At 38.7% G+C, this 12,338-nt stretch overlaps 1 protein-coding gene across 3 annotated transcripts in view; it reads right to left on the bottom strand.

Moving 5' to 3' along the window:
- The window catches only part of RSPRY1 (ring finger and SPRY domain containing 1), a 58,955-nt gene that overhangs the window by 29,734 nt on the left and 16,883 nt on the right, over positions 1 to 12,338 (bottom strand). For all 3 annotated transcript variants that reach the window (XM_060185504.1, XM_060185502.1, XM_060185503.1), the window contains 4 exons: positions 11,022 to 11,526; positions 3,261 to 3,313; positions 2,162 to 2,274; positions 293 to 419 (listed from right to left, as the gene is read on the bottom strand). In XM_060185504.1, coding sequence (XP_060041487.1) covers positions 293 to 419; positions 2,162 to 2,274; positions 3,261 to 3,313; positions 11,022 to 11,371 — 643 coding nt within the window. In that variant the 5' untranslated portion in view covers positions 11,372 to 11,526. The remainder of the gene's footprint in view (positions 1 to 292; positions 420 to 2,161; positions 2,275 to 3,260; positions 3,314 to 11,021; positions 11,527 to 12,338) is intronic.

Below are 12,338 nucleotides of genomic sequence, written 5' to 3' on the forward strand. Positions count from 1 at the left end.
GTGTAGAGCAGTATAGTAGGTATATATATACATTGTCTTTGTTGTACTGAATGTAACCTTATCTCTCACTTTAAAGCAAGTACAAGTAAAAAAATTTTTTTTTTTCAATTTTCCCCTGAAAATCTTCAAAGCTAAACTGGTCTTTTAAGCAAAAACTGGTCTTCTTTTTTTTTTTTTTTTTTTTTGAGATACTTATTTCTGATATAGTAGGTTTGATCAAAGACTTGCAGTTTAATTTTCTTTTAATGCCAAATGATATAAGATCTTCTTTTATGGAGCTTCCCAGAGTTACCTGCTAGTTTCTCAGCCAAGCAACCTAGGACTGCAGATGTGTTCCTGTGTTTGGCAGGATGACCTGAGTCCTGGCAAGCTACTTCTCCATTTAAATTGAGAATTTCAGTCAATTTCTGGAGTGCATCCTAAAAGCAAAAATGTACAAGTGGGTTTGATAAATATACTACTTAGCTTTTCTCTCAAGGTAATTCTTTGGCACTAAAGATATAACCAGATGCCAAATCATAATAACCATACAAAAGTGATATAATATATCCAATAATATCATTATTGATGGGAAATATATATATTGTAGCCATTGTACACTGGGGGTTGTGGGGAGGGCAGCACGGTTGGCTTAATTTGCAGCAGAGGTGGGAAACATTTTTAATCAACAATGTTTTCTCATTTGCTAAATTTCATTCAAAATATATCAAATATATGCTGTATACTCTTAAATCATTAAAATAGCAACCTCCTCAAATGTCAATATATGACCAGTAACAAGAATCTAGGGATACTGAAGGAAAAAGCATTGTTTTTTTTTTCCTTCTTTTTTTTTTTTTTTCCTCCAGGGTTGTCACTGGGTCTCAATGTCAGCATTACAAATCCACTGTTTCCAGAGGCCATTATTTTCCATACTGTTGTCATTGTTGTTATTTCTGTTGTTGGATAAGACAGAGAAATACAGAGAGGAAGGGAAGACAAAATAGGAGAGAAAGACACCTGTAGACCTGCTTCACCACTTGTGAAGCGACCCTCCTGCAAGGGGCTCAAATTGGGAATAATCAAGACTACTTATATCAATGTAAGACTCAAAAATGCTTTCAATACAGATTTTTTATCCAGTGGAAAGTATTTTTACAATTTGTTTTGAGGAAATTGATTAAAGGTAAGAAAATCAGCTCAGCAACTGACTGCCATTTCAGATAGAAATGCTTTCAATTTTGATATGAAAAGAACATAAACTATAATAGCATAATCGTTATGTAAATAGATTCTCATGCCTGAGGCTCCCAAGTCCCAGTTTCAATCCCCTACAACACCATAAGCCAGAACTGATCAGTGATCTGAAAAAAAAGGGGACTGGGCAGAGAGTTAAGTGTACATGGCGAAAAGTGCAAGGACCAGAGTTAAGAATCCCAGTTCGAGGCCCCGGCTACCCAACTGCAGAGGGGTCACTTCACAAATGGTGAAAAGCAGGTCTGTAGGTGTCTATCTTTCTCTCCCCCTCTGTTGATTTCTCTCTGTTCTATCCAACAACAGCAATAATAATAATAATAACAACAACAAAGGCAACAAAAGGGAAAAAAATAGCCTCCAGGAGCAGTGGATTCGTAGTACAGGCACCAAGCCCTAGCAATAACTCTAGAGACAAAGAAAAAAAAGAGAGAGAGAAATGAAAGGAAAAAAAGAACATAAGGTAAAGCTTACTGATATATGAATGTAGCATTTAGTAATAATAAAACAGATTCCAAATGTGTAACAAGGAAATGCATAACATCAAATGTGCTTTGTTGTCATACACCCTGTGCTTAAGTAAAGATGAGTTTCATAAAAAGATAAGTACTGGGAGTCAGGTGGTAGTGCAGTGGATTAAGCGCCAGTGGCACGAAGCACAAGGACCAGTGTAAGGGACCCGGTTCGAGCCCCCGGCTCCCCACCTGCAGAGGAGTCGCTTCACAGGCAGTAAAACAGGTCTGCAGATGTCTATCTTTCTCTCCCCCTCTCTGTCTTCCCCTCCTCTCTCCATTTCTCTCTGTCCTATCTAACAACGATGACATCAATAACAACAATAACTGCAACAATAATAAAAAAAAAACAAAGGCAATAAAATGGACAATAAATAAATTTAAAAAATTTAAAAGAAAGGTAAGTACTAACTTACTTTAGTGGGCAATGGACATTCATCTAGTAATAATGTTATAACAGCTGGTCCCAATGGATCTTCCAATGGAATAACTCTAATTAAAGACTGGACAACGTCCAACCATCCTTCATCTAAGAAAAAAAGATTGTATCAAGTCACTATTTTAAAAATGTGGAAATGCATAACTTAATACATCATACAAGATGACCTCATATAAAAATAGAAACACTTTTGGCCTTCACCCTGCAGTTTTGAGGCAACTATTTTTTGGCATGGTAATAATCACCAATTGGTAGCTGTTATGGAGATTTTGGAGAATCTTTATCTGGAAGAAATTCAAGCTGTGTTCCTCTGGTCTCAGATTGTGATTAAAATAGTTTTCAGCATTTTATTTACAACACAAGATTGAACTGAGAAGATTAAGTACCCAAAGCAATTGGTTGTTTTCAAAATGGCACTTAGGAAACTGAGGGACAAAAATTATGTTCCACATTCTACAAGAATTATGTCAAAGATCTGGCTGTCAACACCAAAATAATTTTCATACTTTCAATGAGGTAAAAATCATTACTGAAAGATACAGTTTTATGGTCATGATGCAATATATAGTGCTTATTAATTACTCTTATGCAGTGAAAATTCCATAGGCTACGAGCTTTTTTCTTTTCTTTTTAAAAAGATTTTATTTATTTATTAATGAGACAGATGAGAGAGAGAGAGAAAGAAAGAAAGAACCAGACATCACTATGGTACATGTGCTGCCAGGGATTGAACACAGGACCTCATGCTTGAGAGTCCAATACTTTATCATTGTGCCACCCCTGGACCACTGAATTTTTTTCTTTGTCATGTGTATTAAGTATTTTTGGAAATCTTCATTTTAAAGTAGGCATGTTTGGGTTGGGGAGACAGCATTATGGTTCTACAAAAGACTTTCATGCCTGAGGTTCTGACATTCTAAGTTCAATCCCTAGCATCACTCTCAGCCAGAGCTAAGCAGGGCTCTAGTCTTTCTGTATCACTCATTAAAATAAAGTAAATAAAATAAAATAATTACAGTTTCTCATAATTATCAATTCACTAGGGAATATTAAAAAAAAAAAAGCTTTGAAATTACCTGTTTCTGCCATTTCATGCAAAGTAATCATTGAATAGGGAGGTTCCTGATCACTGAAAAACAAGCATTCAAGACATCAAACTTGAAGAAATAAGAAATGATAATTCCAAATAAAAATTCAAACAAAATGTAGGGTAGAATAAAAAAAAAAAAGGATTTGAATGAATGTAGAGCAAGAGATGAAAGGGACAACCAGGGCTGTGATTGGTAAGGACAAATATATGCTACATGGGTGCTTTTCCAAGGTCACTGTCTGCGATGGGTAGAAGGGCACAGCAAAGGACCACCTTGTGTCACCTTGTGTCTGAAGTGAAAGCAAGGACTGGAGCCTACCTTCAGCTTCACCTCTAGAGGGCTGTTAACTAAGACAAAACAGGAAGTCAACATCATCTTACGTTTACTTACCTCAAAGAAAAGCCGAAAAGGGCAGAGGGCAATCCCAAGTGAGGATTTATGGAAGCAAGGGCCTACTTAAACATCTTCACTTTTAAGGGTTCTTCTGGAAAAAAGCACTTTTTGCTTACATTTCATAAGATGATGTTAGAAGAAAAAGAAACCAAACTTAATTGAGGAGTTATTAATAATCTAGATAGTGCTCAGAGAGTATTATTATGTGCCTAAATTCAGTGGATTTTCAAACTGTGAACTCAGGAGTCCTAAGGAGGTAGTATAGGAAAACTTCAATAGCGAATGAAATAATCATTAAACAATGGTAAAACTAGTTAAAATAATGTATTCACTTTTAGTTGTTTATGTGTAGCTCTGTTTCCCCATGTAAAAACAAAACAAAACAAACCCAAATCTATTGTCTTCTTCTCTCTTTTCTTCTTTCTTCCTTCCTTCCTTTCTTTCTTTTTATCATTGTTGAGGCTTTACCACTCCAGGCTGACTTTTTCCAGATAGAGAGATAGAAACAGAGAACAAACAGAGGGAGAGAGGGAAAGATATCACAGCACTAAAGTTTCTTCCAGAGCAGTGGGGGTCAGACTCAAATCTGCACTGCACATATGACAGAGCAGGCACTCTATCCAGGTAAGCTATTTTTCCAGGTGTGTCTTCAATTACTTAGTCCTCAGAGTAATCTTGTAATATAGGAATTACTAAATTCATTTCCGGTGCTCATTAGAGGCTGATTTTTGACACATACTATACCCTTTTATGATCAGAGGAGATTATTTAAAAGACTTGTTTTAAAGAGAAAGGGTAAAATATAAGGTGAAACTTTATATAAAGCTTATATAGTCTATTGCAATAGATCCAAGGACTAAAAAAGGGAGGCAGGAAGGGGCTAGAAGGGGTAGAAGATGACAAGTTGGAGCATGTGATGTGCTAAGAATTATTATAAGAAGATAAAAACTGTACACATGTGGCAACAATTGTCTTATACATAATTTCTCCCAATAAAGTGAATTTTAAAAAAAGCTATTGTGACAGTGGTGGGGGTGGGAGAGGTATCTCAGTGGGTAGCTCACAGGATGGCCTGCCCTGAGGCCAGAGATTCTACTTCTGGCACAACCAGAGCACGGATATGCCAGTTCTCTTTTTCTTCTCTTTCCTCTCTTTTCTTTCTTTCTTAAATTAGATTTTTATTTATTATAGGATAGAGACAGAAACTGAGAGGAAAGGGGGAAGGTAGAGAGGGAAAGAGACAGACACCTGCAGCCCTACTTCACCACGTGTGAAGCTTTTCCCCTGCAGGTGGGGACCAGGGGCTTGAACCTAGGTCCTTGCCACCCCTAGTCTTTCTTTTCCTCCTTCCTTCCTTCCTTCCTTCCTTCCTTCCTTCCTTCCTTCCTTCCTTCCTTCCTTTCTTTCTTTCTTGATATTTATTTATTCCCTTTTGTTGCTCTTGTTGCTTTATTGTTGTAGTTGTTGTTGTTATTGGTGTCGTTGTTGTTGGATAGGACAGAGAGAAATGGAGAGGGGGGGAAGACAGAGAGGGGGAGAGAAAGATAGACACCTGCAGACCTGTTTCACCACTTCACTGCTTGTGAAGCGACTTCCCTGCAGGTGGGGAGCCTGGGGCTGGAACCAGGATCCTTATGCTGGTTTTTGCGCTTTGCGCCAAGTGTGCTTAACTCTCTGAGCTACTGCCCGACTCCCTTTTTCTTTCTTTCTTTCTTTCTTTCTTTCTTTCTTTCTTTCTTTCTTTCTTTCTTTCTTTCTTTCTTCCTTCCTTCCTTCCTTCCTTTCTTTCTTTCTTTCTTTCTTTCCTTCTTTCTCTCTCTCTCTCTCTCTCTCTCCCTCCCTTCCTTCCTTCCTTCCTTCCTTCCTTCCTTCCTTCCTTCCTTCCTTTCTTTCTTTCCCAAAGCACTGCTCAGCTCTGGTTTATGGTGGTACAGGGGATTGAATCTGGGATTTGGGAGCCTCAGGCATGAGAGTCTCTTTGTTTAACCATTACGCTATCTCCTCTGGCCCTCTTTTTCTTTCTGTCTCATAAAGAACAACAACAACAAAATTTAAACCACAGTTCATTTTACAAACATTTCAGAGCACAGTTAAGAAATAATGAAATCAAGTAAGCACACACACACACACACACACACACACACACACATATGGAGAAACTGTTAAATAGGTAAGAGATGTATGTGAGGCTATTTGCTGCAGTTCTATTCATAGGAACACACATCTTGAAGTAGCCTACGTGACTATTACTAGATTGAAGGATAATATAATATAGTACTACTTTCTTTCACATTTTTTTTTTTTAAATTGATAGGACAGAGAGAAACTGAGAGGGGAGGGGGAAATAGGAAGGGAGGGAGAAAGACAGTTGCAGACCTGCTTCACTGCCTGTGAAGTGACTCCCTCAACAGGTGGGGAGCCAGAGGCTCAAACCCAGATCCTTATGTGGGTCCTTGCACTTCATATTATGTGTGCTTAACTGCCTGGCCTCCACCACTTTCAAGTGTGCAAAGGAGCACTCTGACGCAGTCTCAAAAAGTTATAGCTTTACAAGGGGCAATGTAGGTTTCAAGCATAAGGCCGAAAAATGTTAAAAACAAGACTTACATAACTATATCAGTTATACAAAACTTTAAATCACACACAAAGTATTATATATACATTTCCTATACAGACAATATAAACATATGACAGGTAGAGTAGAACTACTTCCTTTCTTTTTAAACTAGAGTACTGCTTAACTCTGGCAGGATTTTTTTTTTTTTTTTTTTTTTTGCTTCTAGTATTATCCTGGGGCTTGGTGCCTGCACCATGAATCCACTCCTGCAACCATTTTTTTTTTTTTTGATAGAAATTGAGAGGGGAGAGAAGATAGAGAGGGAGAGAGAAAGATACCTGCAGACTTGCTTCACTGCTTGTGAAGTGACTCCCCTGCAAGTGGGGGGCCAGGAGCTTGAACCAGGATCCTTGCAGGGGTCCTTGTGCTTCATACTATGTGCGCCTAAGCCTGTATGCCACCAGCGACCCCCAATGAAAATCTTTTGCATAACCACTATGCTATCTTCCTGGCCCAGAAGAATCTTAAATTCCACTAAAATAGTTAGAGAGTTATCTATTGCTGTTTTGAGGCATACAACAAAGAGAACAATGGGATGAGAGAAAAGGGAAATAATAATAACAATAATAAAAAACCAGCACACCAATGACAAAAATGGAATGAGTACTTCAACTCTATATAGAAGTACATTCTCACATGAGAGTGGGGGGGGGACTTGAGGAAGAGGAATTTCTGATGGCAAGTAGAAGCTAAAGTCACCAAACTATCGGGCTTAGGGTCAGCAACTACTCAGAGGTGACTAGGGGGCTCTCTGCTTGCAGGGTACTGGGAACCAAAGTCCCACCTGAGCAAGAACTGGCACTAATTCATTACGTGAAGCTGGGACAAAATTCCCCTTTCAGTAAAAAGGAGTGAAAACAGTGTTTGTTAGTTGAGAATGTGAGCTATCACTGGTATGAAGCCACAAGTTTCCACTGACAGGAAAAAAGGCAGTCAAAGCCACATAGCAGGACTAAGCATCTTTGAGTGAGAATGGCATTCAGAACCACCAATTTTGGCTCAGTTACAAACTGGAGATCCTTGGGATCTAGATGGAGACAACAAAAGTGACAGGAAGGGATACAGAGAGAGCAGAAGCAAGAGCGTGAGAGAGAGGATACGCATAGACATGTGATGAAAGACTTTATAAGGTGGAGTCTGCAAATTACAGTTCCAGTCACATGAAAATAACTAGCATTGGGTGGGGGTAGATAGCATAATGGTTATGCAAAGAGACTCTCATGCCTAAGGCTCCAAAATCCCAGGTTCAATCCCCCACACCACCATAAGCCAGAGCTGAGCAGTGCTCTGGTGTTTCTCTGTGTCTTTCTCTGCATCTCTCTCAGAAATAAATAAATAAATAAATAAGTAAGTAAATAAAATACTTAAAAAAAAACTAGCATTATACACAACCAGAAGAAACAACAAACATAAAAAAATGAGAGCACATCAAGACGATTTTAAAATAAGCATATTTATAAAAAATATATATAAAATAAGCATACGTAAAGAACAACCAGTAGTATCTGAAATTAAAAAATAATCAACAGAAATAAAGAGAATACTAGACATGAAATACTGAAATAAAAATTTCAATAGAAGATATAACACGGGAGTCGGGCGGTAGTGCAGAGGGTTAAGTGCAGGTGGCGCAAAGCACAAGGACTGGCCTAAGGATCCTGGTTCGAGCCCCCGGCTCCCCTCCTGCAGGGGAGTCACTTCACAGGCGGTAAAGCAGGTCTGCAGGTGTCTGTCTTTCTCTCCCCCTCTCTGTCTTCCCCTCCTCTCTCCATTTCTCTCTGTCCTGTCCAACAACTACAACATCAACAACAATATCAACAACAATAAAACAAGGGCAACAAAAGGGAATAAAAAATTTTAAAAAAATTAAAAAAAAGAAGATATAACACTAGATGAACTATAGTTAAAGAGAACATTAGACTAGAATACCGAGAAGTTCACTCAAAATCCAGAAGCAATATTCAAAGAGATGATAGCTAAAAAAATTTCAAAACTCAGTAATAACTCAGATTGAAAGTATGCAAAATAAGAATTAGACAAGAACAACAACAACCAAAAATAAAAAAAAATAAATCCAAGGGGCCGGGTGGTAGTGCAGCAGGTTAAATGCACATGGCAAGAAGTGCAAGGACCGGTGTTAAGGATCCTGGTTCTAGCCCCCAGCTCCCCACCTGCATGGGGTGGGGGTGTGTGTGTCTCTTCACAGGTGGTGAAGTAGGTCTGCAGGTGTGTCTCTTTCTCTCTCCCTCTCTGTCTTCCCCTCCTCTATTGATTTCTATCTGTACCATTAGGAATTGTGTTCTCAAATCATATCAGCTTTTCCTAAGTAAACAAAGTGAAGAGAACAGTGAACACATGAAATTTTGTCACTGTAGTATCTACATAAGTCATGCTAGGTATATTCTTACTAAGCCCATTTGTTCTAATAATCTTTCATGTTTTAATAGTCTTATAAACTTTATATTGTTATGGAATTCTCCTTTAGTAGCTTCTAAAATCCTAGATAAACAAACAAACAAAAAAAAAAACCCCATCTATGTTTATAAACTGTCTAAATCTTTTTTTTTTCTCCCAATTACAATCTCCAAATGTCTTTCATACTTGGCTTACTTTTCCATTCCCCAAAGAATTATAACTAAGTCAGTACAAACAGATGTAAGGTAAAGAGTATCCTGCTACTGAAATGTAACACTACTTGCCTCATGGAAATGAATCATGAACTTTATGAATAAGCTCACTTACACTTTGTAATATTTTCTAGAAACTCAGAAAGAAACACATGCCTACACATTCTAAATCATCCTCTTTTAAAGTGGAATGAAGTCTATTTTTTACCCATGTTTTCAATGGGGTTAACATTTCTTGTGGTTTACTTCCTTACTTGGGAAATACTTTTACTGCACAGTTTAAATGTTATCACAAGAAATTTTATAGAACAATTTTTGGCCCCTGGATTGAGAAGGAGATATAAACGGCAGAGATTAATATTCACGCACCCAAGTCCAATGCTCTACCTGCTGTGCCACCTCCCAGGCTGGCATAAATAATATTCATCATATATTTCCTACAGACACACTAAAGTTAAATCAATTTAGATATCTTAACTACTTTAAAGGGAAGGTTAAACTTAAGAAATCCTTTCTGAGTTGGTCACAGAGAATATTTGTAAGCACCAACTTTCCCCCAGCATGTTCTATACTAGCTAAAATGAACATGCAAAATAAATTTGCTTCAATGAGGAAAGATAACCACCTCAGAATAATATGCACAAGTGTATCTTACTTTGTGCTATACTTACTCGGACATTTACATTTACTAGCACAGTCTGAAGTAAAAAGGGCCCAGAAACGTATTTAATAAAATAATTGCTTTTTTCTTTATTTTTTTTTTATTTATTCATTTATTACTGTATAGAGACAGTGGAATTGAGAGAGGAGGGGGAAACAGGGAAGGAGACAGAGAGAACCTGCAGAGATGTGGTCCGGGAGGTGGCACAATGGCTAAGGCACTAGACTCTCAAGCATGAGGTCCTGAATTCGATGATGGCTGGTTCTTTCTCTCCTCCTATCTTTCTCAGAGAGAACCTGCAGCCCTGCTTCACCACTCATGAAGCTTTCCCCCTGTAGGTGGGGGCTAGGGGCTTGAACCTAGGTCCTTGCACATTGAACCAGGTGTGCCACCAACTGGCCCCTGAAATACTTTATAGTTTCCTTACCACCAGTGATAAGCTGAGGCTCAGTGCCTGCATGTCTCCCTTGTTCTGAAGGTAATTTTTTGGTAGACGGAGCAATAGGGAGGGTGAGACCCAGAGAAGGAGAGATACCTACAGCACCGTTCTACTGCTTGTGAAGCTTCCCCCTTGCAGGCAGAGACTAAGGGCTTGAACCTAGGTCCACTTGCATGGCGACATGTGCATTCTACCAGGTGATCCACTAGCTGGCCCCTGAAATACTATACTTACTAAGCAATGTGTGCATCTGACAGACATGTGCTAGGCACCACATGAAGTGTTTTATATATACTATATTGTGATAATCCTTATAAAGTGTTATTTCTGTGTTATGTAAAATAACCCAAGGCTTAGAGAAGAACTTTGCTATTGAACTGTAGGACTACATTATTTTCCAGTGTGAACAATGTCCTTTAATTTCACTGTTATTCAATCTGGGATTCCATACTTGAGCTAGACAAAGCAGAAGGAAAGGCAAAACAGGTACAGGTGTGTCTTGCAGTTTCATCTTATAAATTTCCCAAATGGATTAAAGAGGACCAAATTAAGCGACAGGAGAAAAAAAAAAAACGGGAAAAAGGAGAAGAAAGAAAACCCTCTGTGATCTGTATCCTTGTGTTACCAGCAGAAGCTGCCTGCTCATGATCTTAGCAAAACAACTCATCTGAAACCTCTGGTCAGTGGACAGAACAGCAAAGTAAGAATGAGTCTTTATGAAAGCTTGCAACACAAACTCACTCTATCTTTACTATACTCCTTAATAAAGATCATAGTTTTAATTTGGTAAAAGAAGTTTTCAGATATTCCCAGATGGGAGTAGAAACAATGTTTGCATGTAAAAATATTAAACCCGATCATTTACTCTGCCATCAGATGAGAACTAAAATACTTCCCTTTCTCTGTGGGAAGCTTGACAAATAGAGCTTGATGAACTGAAGGCATACAAAAGTTATGTTTCTTGGCAGAAACTTCTGATTACACAGGTGACTGTGGATTAGATACTTACTTATCTACAAGAGTTCGTATGACTGCTAGTGTGTCCAGCACTAGTCCATCTACGTTTTGTTTCTTCCTCCTTGGTTCATGGGGCCCCCGGCCCCTCCTTGGTGGCCGAACAGGGTCCCGGGGCTGGTTCCTCAAATCAGCAGTGGGTGCTGCACTGCTCTCGACCTGCTGCTGTTGGGTGTCAATACTGTCTTCTGCTCCACTGTCATCTCGGCAGATACAGGAATTACCCATGGTAGCAGCAGTGCCTCTAGTCCCCAGGAAGTGGGCAATGTGCTCCTCAAGAGTCAACAGCAGACCCTGGCCAAGGCTTCTGCTTGCTAAGAACACGGCCCAACCAAAGACAATCATTTAGATAGTTTCCAGTTTTCCAAGTACTGTCTTCATAATCTGGAGTGGAGGAACTTGCATCCTATTTGCTTTTAATAACCGAATGCCAAAAACAGTGGCAGAACTGATCTCCAACATTATCAACTCCAGGAAGTCCTGGTCATCCAGTGGCAGTTCTAAAAGAAAAGAGAGAAAAGGAAAATGAATCCAAGATTCTTAGTCATGCTAAACTACTCAAACTTTCCTGGTTTGACTGCATGGACATTAGGATTACAACAATCATCTTCAGCTATTTTATACAGAAATATCTTTGATGAGAGAGAGAGAGAGAGAGAGAGAGAGGCAGGCTGGGAGTATAGATCAATCAGTTAATGTCCATGTTCATCGGGGAAGCAATTACAGAAGCCAGACCTTCCACCTTCTGCACCCCATAATGACCCTGGGTCCATACTCCCATGGTTTTAAAGAACAGGAAAGCTATCAGGGGAGGGGATGGGATACAGAGCTTTCGTGGTAGGAATTGTATCCCTCTTATCCTATGGTTTTTGTCAGTCCTTCCTTTTTATAAATAAATTTTAAAAAAGAGAAAATTTAAGTCAAGAATTCTCTTTATCATAATATTATTAAGTTGATAACTAAGCCATATCACTTACTTGTAGACTACAGGAGTTACCATTAATTTAAAAAGAATATGTGAGTTTGATCTATACAGAAATGTATTTGAGGAATATGTATAACATTTTCTTTTTTTACTTAATTTTTTTACTTATAAAAAGCAAACATTGACTAAACCATAGAATAAGAGGGGTACAACTTCACACAATTCCCACCACCAGAACTTGGTATCCCATCCCCTCCCCTGATAGCTTTCCTATTCTTTATCCCTCTGGAAGTATGGACCCAAGACCATTATAAGATGCAGAAGGTTGAAGGTCTGGCTTCTGTAATTGCTTCCCTGCTGAACATGGGCGTTGACAGGTTGATCCAT

Source organism: Erinaceus europaeus, chromosome 2, assembly GCF_950295315.1.
Source record: "Erinaceus europaeus chromosome 2, mEriEur2.1, whole genome shotgun sequence".
Lineage (NCBI taxonomy): Eukaryota > Metazoa > Chordata > Mammalia > Eulipotyphla > Erinaceidae > Erinaceus > Erinaceus europaeus.